The sequence below is a fragment of the Nothobranchius furzeri genome, chromosome 6 (genome assembly GCF_043380555.1).
Source record: "Nothobranchius furzeri strain GRZ-AD chromosome 6, NfurGRZ-RIMD1, whole genome shotgun sequence".
NCBI lineage: Eukaryota > Metazoa > Chordata > Actinopteri > Cyprinodontiformes > Nothobranchiidae > Nothobranchius > Nothobranchius furzeri.
Genome location: NC_091746.1, coordinates 45,678,677 through 45,692,338, shown reverse-complemented (window position 1 = coordinate 45,692,338; position 13,662 = coordinate 45,678,677). Strand labels below are relative to the sequence as shown.

At 41.7% G+C, this 13,662-nt stretch overlaps 1 protein-coding gene across 5 annotated transcripts in view; it reads right to left on the bottom strand.

The window, feature by feature from the left end:
- The window catches only part of palm2akap2 (PALM2 and AKAP2 fusion), a 114,672-nt gene that overhangs the window by 4,679 nt on the left and 96,331 nt on the right, over window positions 1-13,662 (bottom strand). For 3 of the 5 annotated variants that reach the window (XM_015976504.3, XM_015976526.3, XM_070552244.1), the window contains 7 exons: window positions 5,684-5,875; window positions 3,690-4,043; window positions 2,975-3,073; window positions 2,787-2,888; window positions 1,338-2,694; window positions 1,072-1,250; window positions 416-454 (listed from right to left, as the gene is read on the bottom strand). In XM_015976504.3, coding sequence (XP_015831990.3) covers window positions 416-454; window positions 1,072-1,250; window positions 1,338-2,694; window positions 2,787-2,888; window positions 2,975-3,073; window positions 3,690-4,043; window positions 5,684-5,875 — 2,322 coding nt within the window. The remainder of the gene's footprint in view (window positions 1-415; window positions 455-1,071; window positions 1,251-1,337; window positions 2,695-2,786; window positions 2,889-2,974; window positions 3,074-3,689; window positions 4,044-5,683; window positions 5,876-13,662) is intronic. The other 2 variants (XM_015976511.3, XM_015976517.3) reach the window with 2 other exon arrangements.

Here is a 13,662-nt window from a genome sequence, read left to right as displayed (position 1 = left end):
ACCAGCGAAGGCTTTTCTACAAAGTTTTAAATAAAGTGTGTTCAGTACTTATTCCCTGGGTCGTTTCACTTTAATGACTCTACACACCACGTACACACAATAGCCCACTTAGAAGAACCCTTACTGATAAATGCTAATGTGGCAAACACTTATTCTCCCTGCTGTAACTTCAAACGCCCAAAACTAATATGACGGTACAATAAAATAAAAAAATGCTTCCAGCTGGAATTATACAGTGATCCAGATATAAACAAGGATGTGAGTTATTATACACACACACACACACACACACACACACACACACACACACACACACACATATATATTTATTTATTTTATTTTTGTTTTTGTCTGATCCAGGTCTGCTGATGAAAGCAGGTAAAAGTGTGACGAGGTTTCAGGGTGTTGCAGGTACCTCGGTGGTTACCTCGTTAGCCAGCAACAAGTGGGCGTACTGGCCCAGAAAGTGAGGAGAGAAGCAACAGTACAAGTCAACACATGTGATGTCATCACAATTAAACAGGTGAAAACAGAAAAGCAACAGCACAGGCATCCAACCAAGTTAAAGTAAATTTAGTTTTAAAAAGAGAAACTAGGAAGGTTTTATTTTTGACATAATTCCTTTAAAACTTCCACCTAAAATATTTACAATATTTAGAGACTCCAATAAGTGTGAACCATAAAATAAAACCAAATGCCTCATTCTCCTGTACTCAGCTTTTATTTTGAAATTGGTGACTAAAACACACAGAAATATCAGAAAACCCCGGCCTGTTTCACTCTGGATTCCTGCATCAGCGGGGATTTCTCTCCTGATGTTTTGTTGTTGCAGCATTAGCACACACCAACAGACCATGAATGCAGGCATTCAGTTGTTTTTATGGTGTCTGATCAGAGCTGCAGGTGGAGTTAATGCACCAGGAACAAATGCAAACTGAGATTTATAATCTGATACTGACTGCACACATTTAAAAATCCAGATTTTTTAATTTAAGTTGTACCATTGCTGTTTATTAAAAACAACCCAAAAAATACATATTTTCATTCCTGTCTTAAATTTGAAAGACCTACGCTGTTGTCTTCCATTTTCTCCTTCCTCTTTATCTTGTGTGTTTCGTAGTCCTCCAGCATCGTCTGCATGAAGTTTTTAGGCCGTGATCCTCCGGAGTCCTCGCTGCCAGCATCAGACAGGGCGCCTTCAGAGGGGGACGGGGAGACAGGTGGTGCAGGGCGAACTTTCTCAATCTTCCCTGCAAAACAAAACAAACCCTAATTTTCTGTGCCTTCTGCATCCTGACTGGAGCAGCTGGGCTGAGCCAGTCGCTGTGTGAACGTACCTGGAGCTGTCCGTGTCGTCAGGGTGAGTTTAGCTGGCAGGCTGTTGCTCTTCATCCTGTCTGCTGGAGAAATGGTCGGCCTCACTCCGGCTCTTACTTGTCCATGGCTGCTGGGTCGGACGACCACGGCGGGCTGCATCTCCCTCTGCTTCTTCAGCTCCTCCTCCCTCTGCTGAGCCGCTCGGATCTCTTCCTCTATCATGGACAACGTTTTCTGCTTCCTGGAGCGCAGGCGGAATGGACCGCTGGCTGCCTCCACCTCAGGGCCTCGAGCTGCTGCTGCTGTGCTGCGTAGTTCGGCCGCCTCTGAGTATTTGCTGAAGTAGCTGAACTCTGGTTTCTCTGGGCTTGGAGGAGAAGGAGGACGGTAGACTGGGGCTGGCCTGGGGACGGGAGCTAATGTGGTGGGGGCGGGAGGTGGAGTGGGAGCCGAAGAGGCGAGGGCCCGGGTGTAGGAAGACTGAATTTTGATCCTCGGGCCTCCATTTCTGGGTCTCTGAGGAGGTGAAACGGGCTGAGAAGCTGGAGGGGAAGGAGTCTGAAGCTGTGGTAACTGTGATGGTTTTTCCAGGGACGTCACCCCGTCTGGCGATGGGGACGGGTTGGACAGAGCTGGACTGGAGGACACAGGGGACTGGAAACTGAGGGCTCCACCAGAAGACACTGGCGACGAGGAAACTGGCACTGGACTACTTGTACAAGCAGAGGACGGAGACACAGGAGAGCTCAGCTGCGGGGAGTCCAAGTCTCTGCCGTTTTGGGTTGCGAGGGCACTCTGGATGGCATTTTGGACGAGAACTCCTGCGTGGTATTCCAGCTCCTCCTCTGTGGGGCTGCCACCGACCCACCCGTTTACTGGAGTTGTGGGCTGGGGGGTCGGGGGAGAAACTGGGGTAAGTGGTAACGGGGTCGGGGGCAAAGAAGCCCCGCTGTCAGAAACATTATCCAAACTGAACAGAGTCGTGTCCTGGGAGCGGACCGATAACTCGTCTAAACCGGAGTCAGACTCCTCTGGGTGAAACGATGAGTGAAAAGGACCTTTGCTGTCCTCCTCCGGCAAGACCGTCATCACAGCTCGAGCACAAGCAAAATCTGCTGGAAGACCCACATCAGACCAGGTCACGTGAGTCTCTCCAGTTTCTGCTACGACCTCACAGATGCCCAGGCTGCTCTTTGCCACAGGCTTGGAGAAGGGTTTTGCTGAGTATAGCTGCGGAGTTGCATCCTTCTTGGTAACCTCTGCTTGCAGAAATTGCTTCCTGGCTGAGGAGAAATCGATCTGCTCCTCTACAATGTCCTCTTTCTTGGTTATGTCAGGATCAAAGGTCACCATTGTGGGCGCCTCTGACATCTGGTGCTGCAAACACAGATTCAAACATCAAAGAGGAAGTCAGAAAGCAATACCCTCGTCACCTTCGCGAAAGTCTCTAATTGTCTCAAAGCTGTTACCTGTGTGAACGGATAAGGATGGATTTGTTTCTTCTGCTTCCTCTCCTGGTATTTTTTAAGAGACTCGAGCTTCTCTCCATCCAGCTGATCCTCCAAAGGGACCTTGAAAGTAAAAGCAGCCAGTAAATGAATTTGTCAGGAAGTCATCAGAGTTTGAAAAAGGAGCCAGTGGCTGATGGGAGCTCTACCTCCTGTGGAGGGTTCCACCAGCGTTGTGCGATCCCAGGGTTCTTCTTCACTGCCTGGTCTTTGATCAGCTCCTGGCGCTCCCGTTCCAACTCCTGAACCTGATGGTGAAAAACAACCAAGAGGAGAAATCTTTAAATAAGGGGGGATGGGCCTGTGGGCCATTTTGGGGCCCTTGGACAGATTGTGTGTGGCCTGTAACTGCAATTCAAGCAAATGGATATTCTATTTTTTGTTTATTTTATTAATGTGAAAAATAATAACAAAAATCTGATTAATTAGAACAATGAAAACAAAAAAGTACCATGAAGAAGCCTCATCAGATTCTACATATTTAATCTATAACAAAAACTACAGTCGCTAAAAAGACCTTGATCAATAAAAAATGATGCAAACAAGCTTTTTCATAGTTACTCATCGACTTTGTCGTAACTACTCTGAAACCGTTCCCATAAGACCTTTAGAAAATGCAGTCTCATCTTTTCTTTGTGTGACTCGGGTTCAGCGCCAGCTTTCAGTTCCAAACGGACCTTTTGGCCTCATGCTTTGCCTATACTGTACATTCTGTAAGTATCAAATAATAACGTGTAGCAGTAGGTTAACATCGCCATGTGTCTGACTCAAAACGGTTTTATGTATAGTTTCCTTTTAAAAAAATATAACGACATGTTCTGGATCTATTTGTTACTCTGGTTATCATACATCTGTTTGATTCACCTCCTCGGAGGGTCGTCTCCTCGTCACCCTGACCTGCTGCTCCTCTCCGGGGGTGAACAGTTTGGCTGGACGCTTTTCCTCGTGAAAAGCTCTCAGCTCAAACTTTGCGGCGTTGCGCCCTGGCTCGTCATCCTGCACATGCCCGTTTGTCCTCACAGCAGACTCCCCCTGGTGAATGAACGTGCTCTGCCTTTGTCCTTCGACAACGACCGATTGGTGATTGGTCGGAAAACAAGCCGACACGCAGACAGAAGGAGCAGCTCCATTGACGCTGATTGGTTTTATGTGCTCTGTTGGGGAAGGGTTTCCATTGGCTGAGGCTGCATCCAACACCTGGTCCAGGTAGCAGATCTCCTGGAAACACAACGCTTCGATGCTTTACTCAAATACATTTAGTTTAAAAAGTGAGGAGAACAATTTTTACAAATAGAAACAATACATGTTGCACCTGCTGCTGAATCCATCTAAAGAGAAGGTTTTTCTTTAAACATAACAACCCCTAAATGAGCAGTGTGAGATGTTTTTCTGGAGCATTTCTTGCCATATTTCTTGAAATGCTTTTCACATACATATAGCAACCAATAAGTTAAATGTTTTGTCAAAAATAAATTTTTTAATCACCTCTTTAAAGTATAATCTTGAAGGAAAAAAAAACTAATAAAAATCAATGTGAACGTTCCACTCTTAATGACTGGACCATAACCCATCCATCAAACTGACGGTCTATCCCGTTTCACGTAATCCTCTTAGTGCACAAATCGAGCGTTCGTGGCTTGGAGCAGCCAGAAACGGGCTAGCTAGTGTAACAGACAGAATGTTGTGTTCTGTTTGTAAATTTCATTTAAGGAGTTGTCTTATATGCTCTGTTGAGTCTGGTTCTGTTCTTAGGGAAACGTTTGGGTGATGGAGCTATTGTCTGTGAACACAGCCAATCCTCTGCTGGCTGGCAGAGCTGTTTGTCGGTTTCATTGCCCTTGCAATGTGTGTGTGTGTGTGTGTGTGTGTGTGTGTGTGTGTGTGTGTGTGTGTGTGTGTGTGTGTGTGTGTGTGTGTGTGCGTGTGTGCGTGTGCGCGCGTGCGCTCGGAGTAGGCACAGCAGAGAGGAGAGCAACTGGATCAGGGCAAGTTCTGGAAATTTTGAGCTGTTGTTCATGAGATTTTTTCAGATTGTTGGTGGCGATGAGCCGCTTTGACTTTTAAGTTATGTATAAATAAAGGAAGCTTAAAATGACCTTGTGTTTCACCACAACAACACCACACTACATGAGTTAGCGTGCTAAGTTGTTGTTCGGCCACATGGGCAAATTATGTTGGCATTTACGGCAAAAAACATGCCAACAATGGGTCGAAAACATATAACTGAACCTTCTAAAACAAGCATTAAACACTTCTGTATTCTGGTGAGGGAAGCCTGGTGGAAAGGAGTTGGATAAAATTGTGTTATTTCAAAAAGTAGCTTGCTTGAACAGCAAGAAAAACATGAGCCTAAGGCAAAATGTATGGATCCATTTTTTTCCTTAAACAAATGATGAGTCACAAAATCTATTAAACACAACAATCTGCCACTTTAAAACATATAAATTACATTTATATATGTAATTTTATATTAAACTTAAACTAAATTCATTATGATAAACTATGTTTTTGTACTATCCAGGATAGTTTGTCTGATATTGACATTGATAATAAGGGTGACAACAGTGAGACATTAGAAATCAGTACAGGGGGACAATACTTGTTCACAGTCCTAGCACTGTCCAGCCATGTGACTCAACAGTCGTTTAGTAATACTGATCTACATAAAAAACGTTTAGGGTCAGACTGTAAAAAAGATGGCAAGTCATCAAAAAATAATAACAAGACTATCACAGATGATAAAAAAGTGGTAGAAATCACTGTGTGTGTGTGTGTGTGTGTGTGTGTGTGTGTGTGTGTAAGCATCTGTGCATGACTGTTAGTCCTTTTATCCATAAAATATTCAGGAGCCTGCGTACCTGCACCACCTCACTGTCAGGAGTCTGTGCTGTTTTGCTGCTGTGGCAGCCATGTTGGATCTGCTGGCTCTCCTGCTCCATGATTGCGGGCCCGTCGGAGATAAAGCTGACTGATTCCTGGAAACTGACGCTCTTCAGGGTTCTCTCTCTTGGTGCTTTGTCACTGACATCCTCAACCACCCGCCACGGTGTCTATCAACAAAATAAAAGTGTTTCAGACAGGAGGATCAATGTAAATATCAGCTTTTTAAAACCCTAGGAAAACAGAAACATGCAGATACACAAATCTTCCATTCTGCACTGCAGCAGCAGCTGTTTTCTGCAGTACCACGGTGCTGTAACTGCCTTCTACCACTAGAGGAAACCAAATCCCAAGCAGCTGCTTTATGGTTCTGAAACTGTAGCACATGCATCACTGGCACCATTGTTAGTGAAAACTTAGAAAACACGTGGAAAAGAAATTCTATTTAAGAGTTCAGTGAGGTTTAAATAAACAGCGGAATGTGTCACAGCATTTTCTGTGAGTTGTAATGGCATTACATGGAAAGCTAATTGATTTCTGAGGTGGTTTGTGTTTTAAAATGTGTAAAAAGTTGGAGAAAAACTGTTTTATAGAGCTTATGTGTAGCCACACATCACATATGTTAGGGGGAAGCTTGCATGTGACACTGCTATAATGGGGAAAACTAAGTATATTTTTAATCAGAAAGCACTTTATATATTATACAATACGATGCTACTGCCATATTTGAGCTATTGTGTAGAGGTCTGGGGAAATACGTACATAAGTAATTAACAAACAGTAACGACAATGCAGAAAAAGGCTATCAGACTAATAACAAAAGCAGGATATTGGGATCACACAAATGAACTTTTTATTAAAACACAGACAATGAAGTTCCAGGACTTGGTTAAACACAAAACAGCACAAATAGTATATAAAGTAAGAAATACATTAATACCTGATAAAATACAGAAACTGTTCACAGAGAGAGAAGGAGAATACAACTTGAGAGGGATACTAATTTAAAGATACATAATGTTAGAACAACATTAAAAAGTATGTGTATCACAATAAAAGGGCTTAAATTATGGAACAGTTTAGAAGAAGAAATTAAAGTAAGTACAAATATAAACCTGTTTAAGATGAATTATGAAAAACATATTCTAAATAAGTTTAGAGAGGAAAATAGATGATTTATGTGTTTGTCCTTTATTCTAAAGAAAGATAAGTTTGAGTATGAATTGTAAAAAGATGTTTTTTTTCTTTATTTTTTCCCATATGGTTTGGTTGTTTGGGTGATTTGTATTATTTGTTGTTTTAATGTGGTTTTGTGTAACATTTAGTATAGTTAGTAATACTAAGTATAAGTCTCGTCTCGTCTTCCTCCGCTTATCCGGGTCCGGGTCGCGGGGGCAGCATCCCAATTAGGGAGCTCCAGGCCGTCCTCTCCCCGGCCTTGTCCACCAGCTCCTCCGGCAGGACCCCAAGGCGTTCCCGGACCAGATTGGAGATGTAACCTCTCCAACGTGTCCTGGGTCGACCCGGGGGCCTTCTGCCGGCAGGACATGCCCGAAACACCTCCCCGGGGAGGCATCCAGGACTAAGTATAAGTAAAGAATGATATGTATAAAAGGGGTAGGGACACATACGTTTGGACTTCAGCATACTCCTTTTCAGACACAGAAGAAGAAAAAAAAAGGATGATGATTTTATGTATTTTTTCAGTTTTTTAATTAACTATGTTTTCTTTGTTTGAAATAAAAATAAACTAACTAACTAACTTTCAAAGCTGTTATAATTAATAGTTCAGAAACATGTCTGAAACTTAGAAGGCAGAAAATATTTCCACATTTTGCTGATGATGGTAAAAGGAATATTTTAAAGACGTTGCAGCTCGGTGTGGGTACTATTCACGTTTTAATTGTTGTGTTTAAGATTGAATCCAGATAACCTGAAGTGTTTCATGAAAAAGTATGATTTGACCTAAAACATCCCAGGCGGCTTACTCATCATCATCTCATCTCTTCACGGCTTCTAGATGGGACTGGTGCAACACGCCGAACTGAAATATAACCCTTCAAAGGAAAACTTTCACCTTAATCTCTGCAGTAAAAAATCAACCACATATCCATTACAGCCGATATTTATCCAGGACAGAAATGCACACAGTTCATCATGTGAGGATCTGACCGCTGACCTTCTGGTTCAGTAAACCATCCATTCCACACATTCCAGACACGCTGTTAGCGAGCAGCTACGTTTACACACTCCTGTCTTCATGACCGCCCCCCGCTTTTGTCGGCATGTTGATTCTGCCTTAAACTCCTCTTCTGTAAGGATGCATCCACCTCTATCTTTCTAACCTTTGAGATTTAATGAGGATCACGGCACTTTAGTCAGAAAAAGGAAGTCCTTTTTGTTCCTCTTACAGAATGAATGGCAGAAGAATAAATCTGGGCCATTTCTCTTACACAGCCCCCTCCCTCCCACACACACACACACACACACACCAAATCCTCTCACTTTGGTGCACTTTTTGGATCTTTTCCTTTCTCTCTCCTCTCCCAGATTGTTCTGAAGTAGTAGTCAGAGGAGTCACATGGAGGATTATGTTTTAAAAAAGCCTTTTATTCTGTCTCACACTGAGCAGCTATTTCCTCTACACGTTGGTGCCGTCTCCTTTGAGGGGAAAAAAAAGTTCTGAGGGCATTTTGCTGACCCATTTGGCAAAGTCACGAGTTCAATTTGATCTATTTCTCTTGAAAACTCAATAAACAAAAGTGAACACAATTATCTTCAGTAATGTATTCCTTTTGCTTGTTGTGTTTTAATCATGAATCAGAACGATTGTGTTTGAGTGAATGCTGCGGTTCCTAGCCATCATGAGATGCCCTTCATAAAAGATTACCGTAAACTGAATTGGCACCCTTTCTTTAATTCTAATCTCAACTTTCTAAAACTAAGCTTATTGAACAATTTGTAAGAAATTAATAAAAATGGAAGTAAAATGTAAAATATTCCACTTCGTCTTAGGCTTTGCAGATACCCGTCTCCTGGGTGGCTGCATATGAAGGCCAGTGTTGTTTGTTTAGCACAGCGGACACTCATTTGAATAAAATTGAGGTTTTTTGCTCCAGCAGGCCCACTACATGCCTTTGACTCATCCTACATGCCTTATGTTTAGGCTTATTATGAAGAACTGTCCCAAGAATGTTTATTTCCACGTCTTGTGTCTCTGACATGAACCGGCATGCACCTCAGGGCTGTAACTTTGTTTTTAAATAAATAAATAAATCTAAACGTGACCAGCTGCTAGCGGGTCATTACTGGTGAGGCAGAAGCCTTCCGATTCAGATCTAGTCGAGCAAATTTCAGCATCTTTATGTGATTTGTACAAAGGATCATTCCTAATCTTTCTCCCTGGATGACAGAAAACATGATAGTAAAAGGTCTCTGGTTCACATCCCAGTCAGAGCTGCGTGTTGTTGGGTTAACTACATTAATCCCAGAGACAGGGTCCAGTAATCCTGACCATTTGCAGATGTAACAGGTAATGGTCATGTACGGGAAGCATGTCTGCATTTGACATATTTTGCATTTTAAAATGATAACCAATGTTGTATAATCACATTATCTTTGATACTCTTTAGGTGTTGATTTCACTTTCTGGGGTTTTCAGAAACCCTCATTTTTCTGTGACGATGGTTTACATAAACAGTGCATTTGAGTTTAAAACAATAGTTTAATTTATTTGTCCCATAAAAGTGAATGATAGTGCAATAATCAGTTTCAGTTGAAGTCCTTTTTAATTCTTTAAATGGTAATAAAGACGTGAGGATGTCTGAATAAAAAGTTCAACATTTCCACCTTAATATTTTTACCTGAATTATTCTTACTTTTACGACCCATGCTGCCTTGAATAATAAAAAAAAATGCTAAACTAAAATAAATGATATTAGCTCCTGGTGTGAAAATGTAAAGGTTGCACCACATTTCAAAAATTCCAAGCACCGAATTGCTCTTAATAAAAAAAAAACGATAAAGGAATGTCTGGTTTTGGGACCACGCTGGTCCCATTCACGCTGAACGTGACCATATTATTATTTAGATATTTGTCCATTCCTGTATGTTTTTATTACTATCCACTGATCTGTTTCCTGTCTGCACTTGGACTTGTTTGAAGGTGCAGGAAGAGGAGGCTGAAGCCTCTTACATAAGACCAGAACAAACACGGACATATTTTTCACTCCTCTTTTGTTCTTCTGCAAAAACAAATGCACACCTTTAGAAAAACATTTACCAAAAGTTGGATTAAAATAAATGATCTGGGATCAATTAAAAGACAAACTTAATTCCATGTTCTGCCTCTACTGAACTAACTTGTGTGACCGTTTCCTTCGACACTCTGTTTTCCTCTACACTCTCACTTTGTTCCACTCAGCAGGTCAAATGGTTTTTTATTCTATTAGTGACCATGTCAGGACCAGATGTCGCTTCTATTTCAACACTCACACATGATGTGTCTACGCTTCTCATTCCCCCTCATGTGTGACACATGTATGTTTGTTCACACACTGGAATGTGTGTGTGTGTGTGGGAGTGTGTGTGTGTGTCCAGTGGACAGTACAGAGGGGGAGGATATCCTGTTACTGCCTCAGGAAAACATAACTACAGTACAGGAATGTCTCATATTCAACACTGTTCTACACACACACACACACACACACACACACACACACACACACACACACACACACACACACACACACACACACACACACACACACACACACACACACACACACACACACACACACACTTAAACGTGTGTACTTTTTATCAGGTGTGTAGGTTTTTGACTCTTGCTGAGGTGGACTCACATTCCGGGCATAGCTAGCCGTCCTCAAGTCTCACACTCTGATTCTGGTCATGTAGAACACTTTTAACCCAGTTTGGTTCAGCTGAAACAACGAAAAGGTATTTTTGAGGGAGTGAAAGTGTGAAAATAAAAGTAAAACTCATCCTCTAACACTCTCCCAGGGGTCTAAGGGTTGTTTTTGCTATTAAAAGAGGTGGGAAAGAGTCATACCAAGTGTATTAGTCAATCACGAGTCTCTCCCAATCAGCTGGTTGTCCCAGAGCTCTAAATGTTTTCTCATCCGCCTGTCTCCATCCATCACATCTGGAACAGCTTAAGTTCAGATCATTACGCGCCAAAGTGACATACACACAAACACAAAGGCCAAGCCTGCGACACAGAAACGAGGGCTGTGCCCCCAAAACCATGTCTGAATTCATCCTGATCGGAAGTAAAACCACAATATCTATAATTCATTGTGGGATTTCTTTGTAAGAGTGCATTAAATGTCTCTATAAACGCACATTACAACCTCCTATGTAACCCTGTACAGTGAGTGTTACAAATACGATCCTGTACGGTAACTGGAGCCGTCTCCAGGTTTAACCTGCTGTTCTCCTTTTCAAACAGCTAGGATTGTAAGAGCAAACAGTGTCCTGTCCTGTTTTTATTTATGATGGTAGTTAGTCTCGCCTCGTCCACACAGTCCAAACAACAGTTCATCTTTGATGTTCACATCTGGCTTCTTCAGTAGACTGTGCAGCATTCTCAACATGTTTAAGAGGATAACCTACTGCTGGAGGGAAATTCAAGGGTATTTTTTAGAAAATACACTCACCTGTGTCCTCTAAAAACACTACAAGACTCTTTTACTTCAGTGAAATCTGCAGATCCATGGTATAGTAGTAAAATGTTTTCTATCGGTTGTCTTTTCATGAAAATGATCTGCTTTGGATTCCGTTTTGTTCCCCTGTCCAGGTCCAGTTAGGAGGAGAGACAGACTTTTCCCTGGCCAAGCCTTTTCCTCTTCTTCTTCTCCTCCTTTTCCTCCCCTCCCATCTCTTTCCTCTCCTCCACAAAGCCTCTCCTTTCTGAGCAACATTCCTGCCGGCTGCATGGAGCGCTGCTGTGATGTCATGGACTAAATGTGTGCAGGCATATGTGTGCGTCGGTCCAGACGCACTCGTGCACAAAGATACCTTCTGTATGAGACCACAAATACACACACAACCCCCCCCCCCCCCCCAAAAAAAACATCCCCTCTGAGCTTCCTCTTGCACGACAAAGTCCTCCCTTCCTCCAACGCATGCTGCTCTTTCCCTTCAACCCTCCATCAGGAATGGTGATTGAGACAGGTGGGGTTAGGATGATGAAGAGACGATGACTGAAGAAACGGGAGCAGCTGATAAGAGGATAATGATATTTTTCTCTGTCATCATCCAAATGAAACTGTTGACTCAGCCTCTTTTAGGGTTTAGACAGATTTACTAGCTGCATTCAACTTTTAATAAAATCTAATGAAACCGACTGCCTTATCCTGCCTTAAATCCACTGAGCCTCAAAGTATTTCATCACTAGTGACTTAGAGGCTAATTTAAATGCTGATCTTGGCGCCTATCCAAAAGTTTGACCCATTTTGTAGAAAAAAAGCAAAAACTATCAACATAAATGTATTAAAATCTCCTGACAAATGTTAACTCCTTACGTCCCAGGGTTACTGTGAGGCTGGTGTGGTGTGTGTGTGTGTGCGCGCGCGTGTGTGTGTGTGTGTATACGTGTTGGGTCATAGGACCTGCGTGCTGGAAACCAGAGCCGACTTGACTCATGGTTCACTTTCTCTGCTCACAAACACGACGTCAACACTTAAAGGAACTGGAAACACTCACAAGCTGCCAAACGATGGCATCAACACAATTTACTCTTACAAATCCAACAGTATTATGATAAATGCCTCCATTAAGCTGTAACACTACTGAAAGAGCTAGGGTAAACTGGGTCTTCAGCAAGCGTGAACAGTGACTATATCAATATTTTACTTATGAGTATAGTCTTTTCTAACTCTTCCTCTGCTGCCATTCCTGCAGCTATATTTGCTCTGTGGTGACACCTACTGTTTAAGGGAGACTCTACGGGAAGCATTTAATGTTAACCCAACACTCTAACAGGCATCCATTATGACAAAGACCGTTTTACCATCTTTCATGTGAAGTGAAATTTGCATAGAGCCACAAAAGTGACTTGAAATCAAAAGTTTAAATATGAAATGTTTCTTGTTTCTTTTTCATTTTTATGGTTTGCTACAAAAGGAATACATTAATATCAACCCTTCCTGTTTATCCGAGTAAGATTTGATTAGTCACCCATTCAGAAATGATTAAAACATTAAGGTACAACTTAATGCCTAAAATGCATTAAAACTACAACTAATAGCTTTTTTTTTTAAGAATTAACCAACAAGAGGGCATCTTAATTGTAGTTTGTAAATTTATCTTTGCTATAAGAAAATCTTGTCTGGTTCTACTAGATCATGACTTTTTTTTTAATTCTCATAAACGTTTAAAACTATCTCAAACTTTTGCAGCAATTTGGCAAAAATATATGTGGAATAAAATGTGGATTTGGAGTGAAAAATGTTAAGCAAACAACTCATAATTGGTGTTGTTCTCACCCTAACTCTATGAACTGCAAAAATGTCAGAATCAGAATAGCTTTGTATTGCCAAGTGAGAAGTCTCTCAAGAAATTAGCTTCGGTGGAATGATGCAAGCATACAATGCAGCAAGTGACACACAGGATGTGAAAAACTATGAATAATAAGAAACATAAACGTGACTAGTGCAGAGTACTTGCTGTTCACAAGCAGATGGGAAGAAGCTGATTTTGTTTTTGTGGCATTAGGTTCTGGTCTGAATGAACCTAAACTCCCTGTCTGAAGAGTGTGCATCAAACAATCCATGTGAAGTGTGACACTTAATAAAATCAGTGACTTTAAAAACATTCCTTTTAGAAGTCACATGTTGACGTATTGAAAATTATTATCTTATTTTTTTGCTTAAATCAACCCGTTTCTATTAGCAATACTTGTCTGTTGCATCTCTTATTTCATCATAAAAGAATT